The sequence below is a fragment of the Oncorhynchus clarkii genome, chromosome 9, assembly GCF_045791955.1.
Source record: "Oncorhynchus clarkii lewisi isolate Uvic-CL-2024 chromosome 9, UVic_Ocla_1.0, whole genome shotgun sequence".
In the NCBI taxonomy this organism is placed as follows: domain Eukaryota; kingdom Metazoa; phylum Chordata; class Actinopteri; order Salmoniformes; family Salmonidae; genus Oncorhynchus; species Oncorhynchus clarkii.
This window is the reverse complement of record NC_092155.1, coordinates 35,847,301-35,862,106: the sequence shown is the minus strand read 5'-3', so window position 1 is coordinate 35,862,106 and position 14,806 is coordinate 35,847,301. Positions and strand designations below refer to the sequence as shown.

General features: G+C 48.9%; 1 protein-coding gene across 1 annotated transcript in view; it reads right to left on the bottom strand.

The window, feature by feature from the left end:
• Window positions 1-14,806, bottom strand: part of LOC139416227 (serine/threonine-protein kinase WNK2-like) — a 143,097-nt gene that overhangs the window by 40,705 nt on the left and 87,586 nt on the right. The window contains exons 8-13 of the mRNA XM_071164643.1: window positions 6,837-7,116; window positions 6,432-6,547; window positions 5,018-6,001; window positions 2,606-3,967; window positions 1,674-1,712; window positions 955-1,116 (exon numbers count right to left, since the gene is read on the bottom strand). Of these exons, the coding sequence (XP_071020744.1) occupies window positions 955-1,116; window positions 1,674-1,712; window positions 2,606-3,967; window positions 5,018-6,001; window positions 6,432-6,547; window positions 6,837-7,116 (2,943 nt within the window). The remainder of the gene's footprint in view (window positions 1-954; window positions 1,117-1,673; window positions 1,713-2,605; window positions 3,968-5,017; window positions 6,002-6,431; window positions 6,548-6,836; window positions 7,117-14,806) is intronic.

Here is a 14,806-nt window from a genome sequence, read left to right as displayed (position 1 = left end):
AACAGAAAAATAATAGCTATGTACACAAAAACCTTTGTTCCATTCCAGTCCTCCTCTTAAGGGCAGAAAGCTCGGCTGTCTTAAGGGCAGAAAGCTCGGCAGAGCAAGTTCAGGTGCAGCAGCAGGGTGTGAGTATGTGGGGTGTGTGACGTGTTGAAAAGGGTTTGGGTGCATGTGGTGTGTATGCTGCGGTTGTGTGTTCTGTTGTCCAGGCAGTGAGGCAAGGTGTGAGTGAACCGGGTGTGTGAGAGTGGGGAGCTGTGTGTGAGGGTGTGTGTGTGTCATAACACTCTTTTGCAGAGCAGCGGGGTACATCTGCTGATGCTGTGGCAGTGTGGGTGCTGTCATGGCCAGCAGGGGTGTGTGTGAGGATATCGGGGGCACTGAGGTGGGGGGCGCCAGAGCATTCTCTATATGCAAGGGGACGAGGGACGAGACAGAGGGGGGCAGAGTGGCAGGCTGGCCTGGGGAGAGGTAGAGAGGGGGCAGAGAGGAGGGGTAGGACTGGGGAACAGGGCAGGGGTGAGTGTAGGTGTCACATCCAGTCAGAGAGGTCAACACTTGAATGTTGAGATACGGTGAGGAAAACTGGGAAGAGGATAAGAAAAGGGTAGAATAAGAAAGCAATCAGAGACCAGGGTTTGGAGTTTGGAACCTCCATACTGCAGACCGATCAGGCAAGCAAAAGGCAAATTGCAAAAAATTGCATATTTCCAATACAGTACACAACTTTTGACAAAAAAGCTGTGTACTATGGTGTATTTGATGCCATTAGAGAGAAAGCAAGATATATCCCAATAGCTGCTCAATTAAGAACTTTACTTTTTAGTTGTCAAATGCTATAAGAACATCTACCTATATAGAGTTGGCTACATATGGTACCAAAAAGAAAGAGACAGGGAATAAAGAATAATCCATCACAGGTAGCAGTAAAAGTGAGAGGGGAGGGGTTACCTGGGAAAGGTGTGTTGGTGGCAGAGAGGTGGAGATCTTCAGTGGCTGCAGCTGCTGAGGGACAGAGGCCTGAGCCAATAGCTGCTGAGGAGGCGATGCCTGGGAAGGCAGACTAGATGATGATTGGTGGTGCTGGGAAAGGCTTTGAGCAGCAGGAAAATTCTACAGACAGCACAAGCGAGGGAGTGTAAGATAGAAAAATAGAGCGAGAGAGAAAGAGAGGGAGAGAGGGGGGAGAAATGAAGTGGGATGAGGCTAGGTCTCCGGTTACATCTCTCAATTGGACATCTTTTCCTGCTATTGACCCAAATAAAAAAATCAGGCCCACATTTCCCATCCTGTCCCTGTCTCTGTGCCAGGAGTCAGCCAGCATCTGCTACTGTTACTGCTGTGCACTCCACAGACAAAACAGTCCTGAGGGACTGGCGGATGCAGCGGATAAAACAACTATTATTGTTTTCATTGTAGTATCCAATATCTTTCTATTTGGCCACACTCGGAGGAAACTCCTGTTTATTAGGCTACTAGCAGTTTGGTGATTCACCTAACATACAATACACTTACACAGCTGGTCCTCATCCCAGCAGCACCAAAACAAACCAACAGCATTGTCATAAACAAATGTTTATCTGACAGAGAATGTGTATTCGTTTTCTCTCCCTCTGACAGTGTTATTTAGCCCATTTAGACTGTGTGTATTGAGAGGAAGGGAGATCTACCTGGTTCAGGAAAATTGCGTTGAAGACATAGGGTTGGTTCTATGAAGAATGAAAACACAGGGTCAGAGAACTGAAACTTGACTCAAAAGGGGAACACTGTACTACTGTACGGTTACTCTCCACCAGGTTCAATGGGAATGGCACTACTTTTCAGGTCAGCCTGAGCAAGGTACTTGCAACTGAGCATCAACAGATCCTTGATGATAAAGGGTGTTGGGGAATAATCAGAATTGGTGGGTAACATAGATAAGATGTTTTATTTTCATGATATGCTTATGAGTTATTTCTCATAAGAATGTATTTTGTTGTACTATAGTGGTGGCCATTGGCAGTTAGTTATCTGTTCTATGTCAAGACTAAGTTGCATGGGCCGCAGAGAGGGGAGAGGTCAAGGTGTCATCATGTGTAAACATATATTTTGCTCTTTTGCTCCACTGTGTCTGTGTGCCACTCACTCCCTACTTTTCCCATCAGGGAGAGGAGGATGGCAGTGTATGGAATCATTCTATGCTCCCCGTGAGCTTGTCCAGGATTGGTTGTATTTAGAATTGGTTGTATTTAGAATTGGTTGTATCTAAATGACAATTTGATATATGCCTGTTGATATGGAGGATTGGTTTATGGTTCTGGGTTTGAGTAAGGAGACAACGCTGAACGATTTATTATGTCTATGCTGTCTGACTATGTGTGTTCTTTGCTATTAAAGGATCTCAGTTGCAATGTAGAGGGGGCTCTCAGAGAATTCATTGATAGACACTGAATTGATCTGAGAGTCACAGGGTTGTGATAGAGCTCATATAATTAAAGATGGACTTTGATAACTAACTCTGACTTGTGTGTGATTTGCGATTTGGTAAATAGAGGAAATTTCCACGACAAGGGTTAGAAGTGCACAGCGTCAACCTCAGGCTGACTCCTATACCTAAACTCACCTGTTGGCCTAGTGGTAGTGTAGCTGCCTGGGCCTGGCTGTGCTGTGGAGTGGCAGTCCCAGTCTGTTGTTGCACTATGGGGGCCACTGGGTAGGTCTTAGGGACTGCAGCCTGCTGTGGAGCAGATGGACAGGCCTGACCCATCACACTGGGTTTCGTTGGCGTGTAGCCTTGTACCGGTGCAGCCTGTTGTTTTATGTGTGGGGCTGTGGGTGTGTAGCTCTGTGAAGCAGTGTTCGGTTGCCCCATTAGGGGTGCAGCGTTGGGGTAACTCTGGAGGGTTGAACCTTGCTGCACAGTATGGGCAGGTGACTGATAGCTCTGGACGACTGGAGCCTGTTGGACAGTGGGCTGGGCCATTGTCTGGCTGTGTTTGGGTAGGGGGACCTGCACAGTTTGCTGGTTGTGCTGCTGAATGGGGGCCTGAACAGGCTGTTGGCGGTGTTGTACTGAGGGCTGGGGCATTGGCTGGCTATGTTGCTGTTGAATGGGGACCGGCGCAGTCTGTTGGCTGTGATGCATGGGACTAGACTGGCCTGGCTGCAGACTGGGAGGCATGGCTGTGGCTGGGAGGCTGTGTGGCGCTGGGCAAGGCTGGACTGGGGGAAGCACAGCAGCAGCTAGAGGCTGTGTTGCGACACTGGGATCCTGAGTAGGGAGACTGGGTATAGGTACGGTGTGGACCACAGTTGGGGCTACAGATGCATAGCTCTGTGGGGGAGCGAGATGTTGCAGATGCTCCACTGGAGCTGGGTATCTCTGTGCAGCTGGTTGTGAGGGTATTGTTGCAGTTCCTATGCTAGCTGCCAATACAGTATGTTGGACAGGCATGGCTACTGCTGCTGAGAAGCTTGCTGCTGTTGGGGTCTGTTGCAGAATTGGAGCTGGGTAGCTTGCAGCAGTTTGAGTCATTTGTTGCTGAGTTGGGGCACTGTAGCTCTGTGGAGTTGGTGTCTGTTGGATTGGCATAGTTGCTGCAGTGTAGCTTGCTGCAGTGTGTGGCTGTTGCAGGGGCAGGGTAGCTGCTGAAAAGCTTGCTGCAGGCTGTTGAAGTGGTACATTTGCAGTTGAATGACTTGCTGCTGTTGCTGTCTTTTGCAGAGCTGGAGCTGGGTAGCTATGTCCAGTATTGTTATGTTGCAGAGGAATGTTTGATGCTGTGTAAGTTGCCGAGGCTGGGGTGTGTTGTAGAGCTGCAGCTGAGTAGCCTGCTGCGGTAGGTGTCTGTTGGGCTGCCAGGGGACTGGCGGGATAGTTGTGGCCAGGCTGGAGGTACTGCAGGGGCGTGTGCAGGGCTGGGGCAGAGGCAGCATGGCCCTGGAGAGATGACTGGTTCTGGAGCAATGCATGCACAGCACTGGGCTGAGAGGAGAGATGGAGACATGTTAGAGGACAGACAGAGATAGTCACATCTCTGGGCGGCGCTTTTAGGCCCCCGTTAAAAATGTCTGTATTTGACAGTGATGTAAAAATATTATGAATGAACACAAATATCTAAATCTACAAACTAGAACAATAATAGCTAGACATCCTGTACAAGAGAAAAACATGAGCCGAAATGTTCAGTTGACAAAAACAAAGGATGTCAATGATAATGCGTGGAAGAAGGATTAAAATAAAGTTGTAAAAACACCCAAACAATGAGCAGGGTTAACAGAAGAGGCAGCAGGTGTGCACTAAAATAAGGAGGCAGAGGATGGGGAAGAGGGGACACACAGCCATAATTCATTCCCTTCGTTTGCCACAGCCATCTGTCCATTCACTGAGGACGTTCCATGGGCAGGGAGATATGAGTGGGTGTAAAAAGGCGGGTTTTGCATTTTTGGCATTTGGTCAGTGAAGTAGAAACAGAAGACGCTGACATTAAAACAGGCTAGCTGAAGTTGGCAAAGGGTTAGAGAGTTAGTGTAGACAGCAGCATCTATGGCCCTCCAGAGAACCAGCTTGTCCCAAAGCGCACAAACAGAATCAGTGGAGGGACCATGGACTTCTATGGTAGTTTGAAGCTGAGCGGAAGAGAGAGAGCAGGGCCCAGTCCCATGGCTGCATTAAAACAGAGCGCCCTCTACTGGCCCAAAGAGGGAGTGAGGTCTAGCGCAATCATCAGCTCCATCTTATGCAAAGTAGCGCCTTCTATAAGCTGGGAGGAGTCAGTTCTACGGGTGAGAGTTTGAGCTGAGGGTAGGGGTCTGGGAGCCTCTCAGTAGTCTAAAGCAGACCCCTCTCATCTGCTTTACCAAATCTGCACTGACATCATGGAACTAGACAGGTGAAAGCACAATCATTGTTGGTATCAACAGTAAGTTCACCTATCCTTTGTTGTCAGTTCAGTGCAGTTGAAGGAAAGGAGACATGGAGAGAAAGACACTTCAGACCATTGAGATGCAGCCCTAGTCTCCCTGTGGGACCTACCACTCCCGGAGGCCCGGTGGCTTGGTGCTCCCCAGCACAGTAGCTGGCCTTGTGGTCCTGTGTGGGCCTGCCTAGAGGGGGTGCTGTGTGGTCACCACTGAAGCTGCCTCTCTGGGTTAACTTCAGACTACCATCCCCATAGCTCCGTACAGGCTGTTGGGCTGTACGCAGGTGGAGGAGGGAGGCTTGGCCCTGGTTGGATGGGGTGGTTTTACGGCTGATGATGTTCCTCAGGTTCTTTTGTAATAAGGAGAGGTCAGAGAAGTCACTTCCTGTATGACTTGAACCTTTCATTCCTCCTGACCCTGCAGTTGTCGTCATCCCACTGGAGAAGTGGTGGTGCCGGTGGGGGCAAGCACAGGGGTGTGGTGGAAAGGGAAAAGCAGTGTGCTTCTTGTGCCCCCCTTCTCGTGACTTCAGCAGCAGCAGAGAGAGACAGGCTTGGCACAGGTGGTTTCTGGGTGCGCCTTGGTGATGATGATGGTGGTGTTGAAGGGCAGAGTTTAGGCTCTGCAGCGTGCTAAGGTCCGAGTGCCTCCGCCCCACTGCTGCCTCCACTGACACAGACTTCAACCTACTTCCATTGGTGGCTTCCAATGTCGGAGATTCTAAAGAAGAGTCACTATGACGTCGGGCCTCAGAGTATGTGGGGGATGGGGGGGCCAGGAGGATGGGGGCAGGAAATGCACTCGGGGAAGGGAAGCCGTCCTCGGCCTCAGAGCGGGACTCAGAGGGGCTGTTCTCTGACTGGTCGTCTGGTGATGTGGGGGAGGGACTGGAAGCTCTCCGTTGGCTGCAGGACCCAGAGGTAATAGGTTGCAGGAGCATATGAAGAGGGATGTCGTTGTTGCCCCTAAGAGTGTCAATGACCGAGGCACTCCCTCTCCGTGTCCCTGCACACACTCGGAACTCTGACCCCAGGGCTGCTTTCCACCCCTCGCCCCTTTCACAGGATCGGGGACGTGCTGAAGCCAAACACTGACGCTGAGCCCATACAGGGACCCACAGGCAAAACACACCTTACTCAAAAGGCACACAACCAAAACACATATGCACAACAAAAACATGATAATGAAGTGGGATAGAGATGAATTGGGGAATTCTGAGTAAATGAGATACACGTGAGTGTGTGTGTATTAAATCAGTATACGTTGAGCATAAACATACATGTGCCAATGTTAGCAGACATGTAAATTGATACAGATTTATGGATAAAGGCAAATAACCATGTTTGTGAGCATATGTAACATACATGTGCATGTAATGCATATCTCTATGTAAATGATGATGTATGTGCATGTGTCGAGTATGTGTGTGTAGTGTATGCATGTTAATGACCCTCTGCGCAGTTCACATGTCTTGAGAGTACATGAAGTGTACATGAAGTGTACATCTGTATGTGTGTGGTACAGACCTGCTGTGTGGCCATGGTGATGGGCTCCACTTGGGACTGGTAGAGGACATTGTGCTGGCTGCTGTGGGAGTCAGAAAACACAGTGGAGCCCAGGCCGCTGTCAAAGGTACTGTCTGCTACATAGACAAACAGAGATGGAGGTTAGTCTTTAACCACACAGGCAACTAGAACAAAGTGACAAAGAGCGGTTACACATTAGACACAAATAAACAAGTACAAACCCCCATAATATAAACACTACTGTCAAAGATCAATTCAACTAATGACACAGAGACCACTGTATTAAATGTATGTGAATGTGTGACAGGAAGGAGATGTGTTGTGGGGTCTTGTGGGGTTTTACATGTTGTGGGTTTTACATGTTGCGTGTCTTTCCACATGATGTGTGTGTCAGTGGTGTCTCACATGTGACAGAGGTTGCGCTGGCCGGAAGGTTACATAGCCTGTCGTGCTGGTCTGCTTCTGGCTCGTTGGGCTCAATCAAAGGGGGCTGTCCTGCCTGTGTAGCCCCAGCAGAGGTCCCCTGGGCTAGGGTGGCCTGGGCCCTGAGTCCTGCCTCTCCCTGGTTCACTGGGGGTAGGGCCGACACAGTCCTCTCCCGCCTCCATTTAATAAGTGCTACGCGGTCCCGGATCGACTTCCCCACGATCTTAGCATCACTCTCATGGAAGAACCCTGATTCCACCTGTCGGGGAGAGGAGGAGTGTGGGAAGAGGAGTATTTTTTAGAGTCAATGTGTTAGAGGAAGAGAGAAAACAGGAGAAAGCCAGGAAGAGGGATGGTGAGAGAATCATTTCTTGAGGAGGGCAGCAGCTGTCAGCAGCTGGGTTCAGAGAGAATAGTCCGCCTCTGTCTGGGACAACAGCACTGGAGACAGGATACAGGACAGGTGCATTTAGACCATGGGAAGAGATACATCTGAAATAATGATGTTTAGATTTTGGGGGGGTTTGGAGTCATTAATAGGCATTATGGCCTGAACCTTCCATGGAATGTTTCAATGGATTCTGTTTTAGCACAACCTGACAAATGTATTTATTTCCTGGAGTATGAGTCCCATATCTTTAACATGAGCTTTGCTTTTAAGACCGTCGTTCACAATGTAAAATGTAGTCATTTAATCAACCTTAGAAATACGGATCATGAAATCAATAACTTGCATCAGATAGCATTCATATTAGTGGCGACCGATTATGATTTTTCAACACCGATACCAATTATTGGAGGACCAAAAAATGCAGATACCGGTTAAATCGGCCCGATTTTTATATATATATATATTTGTAATAATGACAATTACAACAATACTAAATGAACAATGAACACTTGTAACGGTTCTCCTCTTGTGAAGTAAAGGCGGACCAAAGCGCAGCGTGGTGGTTGTTCATTGTATTTATTGACGACACTATACATGAACAAACTAACGAAAACAAAACAAGAAACGTGAGAACTCAAAACAGCCCTGTCTGGTGCAAACACAAAAACAGGAACAATCACCCACAAACAAACAGTGAAACCCAGGCTACCTAAGTATGATTCTCAATCAGAGACAACTAATGACACCTGCCTCTGATTGAGAACCATACTAGGCCGAAAACATAGAACTGCCCCAAAACATAGAAAAACAAACATAGACTGCCCACCCAACTCACGCCCTGACCATGCTAAATAAATACAAAAACAAAGGAAATAGAGGTCAGAACGTGACAGTACCCCCCCCCAAAGGTGCGGACTCCGGCCGCAAAACCTTGACCTATAGGGGAGGGTCTGGGTGGGCGTCTGTCCGCGGTGGCGGCTCTGGCGCGGGACGCGGACCCCACTTCGCCATTGTCTCAGTCCGCCTTATTGTCCGCCTCCGTGGCTTACTCACCATGCCCACCCCTCTCAATGACCCCACTGGACAGAGGGGCTGCTTGGGACAGAGGGGCAGCTCGGGACAGAGGGGCGGCAGCTGCTCGGGACCGAGGGGCAGCAGCAGCTCGGGACAGAGGGGCAGCAGCAGCTCGGGACAGAGGGGCAGCTGCTCGGGACAGAGGGGCAGCTGCTCCGGGCGGAGGGGCTCTAGCGGCCCCTGGCTGACTGGCGGCACTGGCGGCCCCTGGCTGACTGGCGGCACTGGCGGCCCCTGGCTGACTGGCGGCACTGGCGGCCCCTGGCTGACTGGCGGCACTGGCGGCCCCTGGTTGACTGGCGGCACTGGCGGCCCCTGGCTGACTGGCGGCACTGGCGGCCCCTGGCTGACGGGCGGCACTGGCGGCCCCTGGCTGACGGGCGGCACTGGCGGCTCCTGGCTGACGGGCGGCATTGGCGGCTCCTGGCAGACGGGCGGCACTGGCGGCGCTGGGCAGACGGGCGGCGCTGGCGGCGCTGGGCAGACGGGCGGCGCTGGCGGCGTTGGGCAGACGGGCGGCGCTGGCGGCGCTGGGCAGACGGGCGGCGCTGGCGGCGCTGGGCAGACGGGAAGCGCCGATGGCGCTGGGCAGACGGGAAGCTCCGGCAGAGGCGCCGGACAGGCGGGAGGCTCCGGCAGCGGCGCCGGACAGGCGGGAGGCTCCGGCAGAGGCGCCGGACAGGCGGGAGGCTCCGGCAGAGGCGCCGGACAGGCGGGAGGCTCCGGCAGAGGCGCCGGACAGGCGGGAGGCTCCGGCAGAGGCGCCGGACGGACGGGAGGCTCCGGCAGCGCTGGAGAGGAGGAAGGCTCTGGTAGCGCCGGAGAGGCGGGAGACTCCGGCAGCGCTGGAGAGGAGGAAGGCTCTGGACGGATGGGCCGGAGAGACAGCCTGGTACGGGGAGCTGCCACCGGAGGGCTGGGGTGTGGAGGTGGTGACGGATAGACCGGGCCGTGCAGGCGCACTGGAGCTCTTGAGCACCGAGCCTGCCCAACCTTACCCGGTTGAATGGTCCCGGTCGCCCTGCCAGTGCGGCGAGGTGGAATAGCCCGCACTGGGCTATGCAGGCGAACCGGGGACACCGTGCGCAAGGCTGGTGCCATGTAAGCCGGCCCAAGGAGACGCACTGGAGACCAGATGCGTAGAGCCGGCTTCATGGCACTTGGCTCGATGCCCACTCTAGCCCGGCCGATACGCGGAGCTGGAATGTACCGCACCGGGCTGTGCACCCGCACTGGGGACACCGTGCGCTCCACAGCATAACACGGTGCCTGCCCGGTCTCTCTAGCCCCCCGGTAACCACAGGAAGTTGGCTCAGGTCTCCTACCTGGCGTAGCCATACTCCCTGTTAGCCCCCCCCCAAGAAATTTTTGGGGCTGACTCCCGGGCTTCCATCCACGACGCCGCGCTGCCTCCTCATACCAGCGCCTCTCCGCTTTCGCCGCCTCCCGTTCTTCCTTGGGGCGGCGATATTCTCCTGGCTGAGCCCAAGGTCCTTTACCGTCTAATTCGTCCTCCCATGTCCATACCTCCTCGCGCTGCTCCTGCTGCTGCTTTTTCCTTTGCCCATTACCACACCGCTTGGTCCTGTTGTGGTGGGTGATTCTGTAACGGTTCTCCTCTTGTGAAGTAAAGGCGGACCAAAGCGCAGCGTGGTGGTTGTTCATTGTATTTATTGACGACACTATACATGAACAAACTAACGAAAACAAAACAAGAAACGTGAGAACTCAAAACAGCCCTGTCTGGTGCAAACACAAAAACAGGAACAATCACCCACAAACAAACAGTGAAACCCAGGCTACCTAAGTATGATTCTCAATCAGAGACAACTAATGACACCTGCCTCTGATTGAGAACCATACTAGGCCGAAAACATAGAACTGCCCCAAAACATAGAAAAACAAACATAGACTGCCCACCCAACTCACGCCCTGACCATGCTAAATAAATACAAAAACAAAGGAAATAGAGGTCAGAACGTGACAACACTTGTATTTTAACTTAATATAATACATAAATAAAATCAATTTAGTCTGAAAATAAATAATGAAACATGTTCAATTTGGTTTAAATAATACAAAAAAACACAGTGTTGGAGAAGAAAGTAAAAGTGCATTATGTGCCATGTAAAAAAGCTAATGTTTAAGTTCCTTGCTCAGAACATGAGAACATATGAAAGCTGGTGGTTTCTTTTAACATGAGTCTTCAATATTCCCAGTTAAGGTTATAGTTAGGTTGTAGTTATATGAATTAGAGGACTATTTCTCTCTATACCATTTGTATTTCACAGACCTTTGACTATTGGATGTTTTTATAGGCACTATAGTATTGCCATCCTAATCTCGGGTGTTGATAGGTTTGAAGTCATACACAGTGCTGTGCTTCAAGCATTGCGAAAAGCTGCTGGCAAACAGAGGAAAGTGTGGTTTGAATGAATGCTTATGAGCCTGCTGCTGCCTCCCACCGCTCAGTCAGACTGCTCTAACAAATATCAAATCATAGACTTAATTATAATATAATAACACACAGAAATACGAGCCTTAGGTCATTAATATGGTAAAATCCAGAAACTATCATTTAGAAAACAAAACATTTATTGTTTCATTGAAATACGGAACCGCTCCGTATTTTATCTAACGGGTGGCATCCCTAAGTCTAAATATTGCTGTTACATTGCACAACCTTCAATGTTATGCCATAATTATGTAAAATTCTGGCAAATTAATTACGTTCTTTGTTAGGAAGAAATGGTCTTCACACAGTTTGCAACGAGACAGGCGACCCAAACTGCTGCAAATTCCCTGACTCTGCTTACACTGAACGCAAGAGAAGTTACACAATTTCAGGCACTGCATTGACTTTATGCAATGCAGGACAAGCTAGTTAAACTAGTAATATCATCAACCGTGTGTAGTTAACTAGTGATTATTGTTAAGATTATATAAAACAAAGAGAAGTTTAATGCTAGCTAGCAACTTACCATGGCTCCTTGCTGCCTGCACTCATGTAACAGGTGGTCAGACTACCATGCAGTCTCCTCGTGGATTGCAATATAATCGGTCATAATCGGCATCCAAAAAGGCAGATTACCGATTGTTATGAAAACTTGAAAATCGGCCATTCCGATTAAACCATCGACCTCTAATTCATATATTATCCATTTCAGAGACACTTAGATAATTCCTTTAGTGATACAGCAGTAGCAATACAAGGATATAACAACTACAGAAGAGACAGGAATGCCTATAGGGGAGGTGTGTGACTGAGTGAGTGAGTGAGTGAGTGAGTGAGTGAGTGAGTGAGTGAGTGAGTGAGAGATAGGAGAAGGGGTCTGAACAGTATTCAGACCCCTTCACTTTTTCCACATTTTGTTACGTTTCAGCCTTATTCTAAAACGTATATTAAATAAAAAATGTTCATCAATCTACACACAATTCCCCATAATGAAAAAGTGAAAACATGTTGTTTTTTTTGCATTTTTTTAAAACTTAAATACTTTATTTACATAAGTATTCAGACCCATGAAATTCAAAATTGAGCTGAGGTGCATTCTGTGTCTATTGATCAACCTTGAGTGAGTTCACAGTGCATGTCAGAGCAAAAACCAAGCCACGAGGTTGAAGGAATTGTCGTAGAGCTCCAAGACAGGATTGAGTCGAGGCACAGATCTGGGGAAGGGTACCAAAACATTTCTGCCGCATTGAAGGTCCCTATCTTTTTTAAATGAAACAAGTTTGGAACCACAAAGACTCTTCCTAGAGCTGGCTGCCCGGCCAAACTGAGCAATCGGGAGAGAAGGGCTTTGGTCAGGGAGGTGACCAAGAACCTGATGGTCACTTTGACAGAGCTCTAAAGTTCATCTGTGGAGATGGGAGAACCTTCCAGATGGATAACCATCTTTGCGACTCTCCACCAATCAGACTTTTCTGGTAGAGTGGAAAGATGGAAGCCCCTCCTCTGGAAAAAGCACATGACAGCTTGGAGTTTGCGAAAACACACCTAAAGACTCTTAGACCATGAAAAACAAGATTCTCTGGTCTGATGAAACCAAGATTGAACTCTTTGACCTTAATGCCAAGAGTCACGTCCTTGAGTGGCCCAGCCAGAGCTCAGACTTGAACCGGATCGAACATCTCTGGAGAGACTTGAAAATAGCTGTGCCGCAATGCTCCTAATCCAATAAAAAATAAATTAGCAAAAGTTTCTAAAAACCTGTTTTTGCTTTGTCATTATAGGGTTTTGTGTGTAGATTGATGAGGAAAAAATCTATTTAATACATTTTAGAATAAGGCTGTAACGCAACATCATTTGGAAAAAGTTGAGGGTTCTTTCCGTAGGCACCATATCAGAGCCATATCCCTGTAATTCTTAGAGAAGATCTCATGTCAAGTGTAATTGAAGTGTTGTGGTTGCAGGTTCACCCGCCTCATGTAAAGTCTATTATTTTAGTGTATTGCTGTAGGCCACCAAGAAGTAACAGTCAGTATCTAGATATTTGTGTGTGAAATTCCTGACAGTGTGTGTGATGTTAAGAAATAGGATTGGGAAAGGCCCTCTCCTGTTTCAGCATGACAATGCCCCTGTGCACAAAGCGAGAAATGGTCAATGTGATCAATGTGGGAGAACTTGACTGGTCTGCACAGAGCCCTGACCTAAAACCCCATTGAACACCTTTGAGATGAATTGGAACGGCGACTGCGAGCCAGGCCTAATCGTCCAACATCAGTGCCCGTCCTCACTAATGCTCGTGACTGAATTGAAGCAAGTCCCCGCAGCAATGTTCCAACATCTAGTGGAAAGCCTTCCCAGAAGAGCGGAGGCTGTTATAGCAGCTACAGGGGGATCGTCTCCATATTAATGCCCATGATTTTGGAATGAGATGTTTGACGAACAGGTGTCCACATACTTTTGGTCATGTAGTGTAGAATTTTGATGAGGCATACATCTGTGGAAGGGTATAAAACAATTTCTAGATTGTTGAAAGTTTCCAACAGCACAGTGGTCTCCATCATTGAGAAATTGAAACACATACATTTAAACTACCAAGACTGCCTAGAGCTGGTTGTCCGACCAAACTTAGCAGCCGGGCAAGAAGGACCTTGTTCAGAGAGGTGACCAAGAACCCAATGAACCACAGAGTTCCTTGAGGGAGATGGGAGAACCTGCCAGAAGGACAGTTTCTACAGCACTTCACGAATCTGGGCTTTATGGGAGAGAGGTCAGACGGAAGCCAATCCTGAGAAAAAGACACGACAGCACGAGTTTGCAAAAAGGCACGTGAAATGGCGCCGATTATATAATGGCGTCGGAGGAGATAGCTACCGTTTTAAGTGCTCCTAACCAACTGTGCTATTTTGTTAGTTATTGTAATATTTGTGTTGTGGAGAAATTACCAGGCAGGAGACAGGAGTACAGTTAGTTTTCATTTAGTCAAAACCCCTCGTGCTCTACAGTTCCCGGCACCCCAGTGCGCATGTGCATTTCCTATTAGGTGTAGTAACGTAACACTGCCGTAATGCATTACTGCTTAGTAACAGCACAGTAACTAATATAAACAGATGTAGATCCCAGATACTACACTCCTCCCCCATAGTGTTTAACTCCCAGAGAACAAGGTAAATATGTTAGGTAACTACTAATGCATTATCTGAAAAATGCATTCTTAAACATTTTTCAACTACTGGGTTGAAGCAGACTTTTCAGAGCCCAGCACAAATCCAGGGGATTATTCTGCCCCGAAGATGGAGTTTGTGTCCTAATAACTAACCCAGGTAATGTCCTTTTTCTTTCCTTTTATCTAGGATATATTAAAGTGTTTGTTTTACTGTCTGTTACCTCCTTAACCAGCTCAACTCACAGGTCAAGCTTTTGAGGTGCCCTTCGCTGTCGAATAGGATATCTCCGCTCCTCCTAGGCTTCCTGTGGTGGGCCAGGTTCGGGTGGAAGGTCAGGCTCTGTCTCTCCCGTACGTCCACAGTCAGGAGAATAGTCCTGGAGGTCGTTATTGTTCTTGTTCTCTCGGCATGTCTCTGCTGGGGCGTTGGACCCAATTTGCAGATGGCGTTGGACCCAATAGCAGATGATCCACATGAACGTTGACCTGGCGATGACCAATTTGGACTTGGTAAGTCAAAGCTCCTCTGCTTTGCAAGATCACACCTGAGTTCCACAGGCGCTTAGGGTGTCTGAAATCACGTACCATCACCCTCTCTTCCTCTTTGAATTCTCTGACAGTCTTTGAGTGTCTGTCATGAGCTTTCTTCTGCTGTAGCTGGTGCTTTGCCACAGTGCTTGACAAGTCTGGTTTCAACAATGTCAGGCGGGTACGTGGTTGGCGTTTCAGAAACAGTTCAGCTGGTGTACATTCCGTTACTGTGTGTGGTGTGTTACGGTAAGTAAACAGGAACCGCGGAAGCCTTTGGTGGGTGGGCACAGACTGAACCTCGAGTCTAGTCCAGACCTTCTTAAAGGTATGCACGGCTC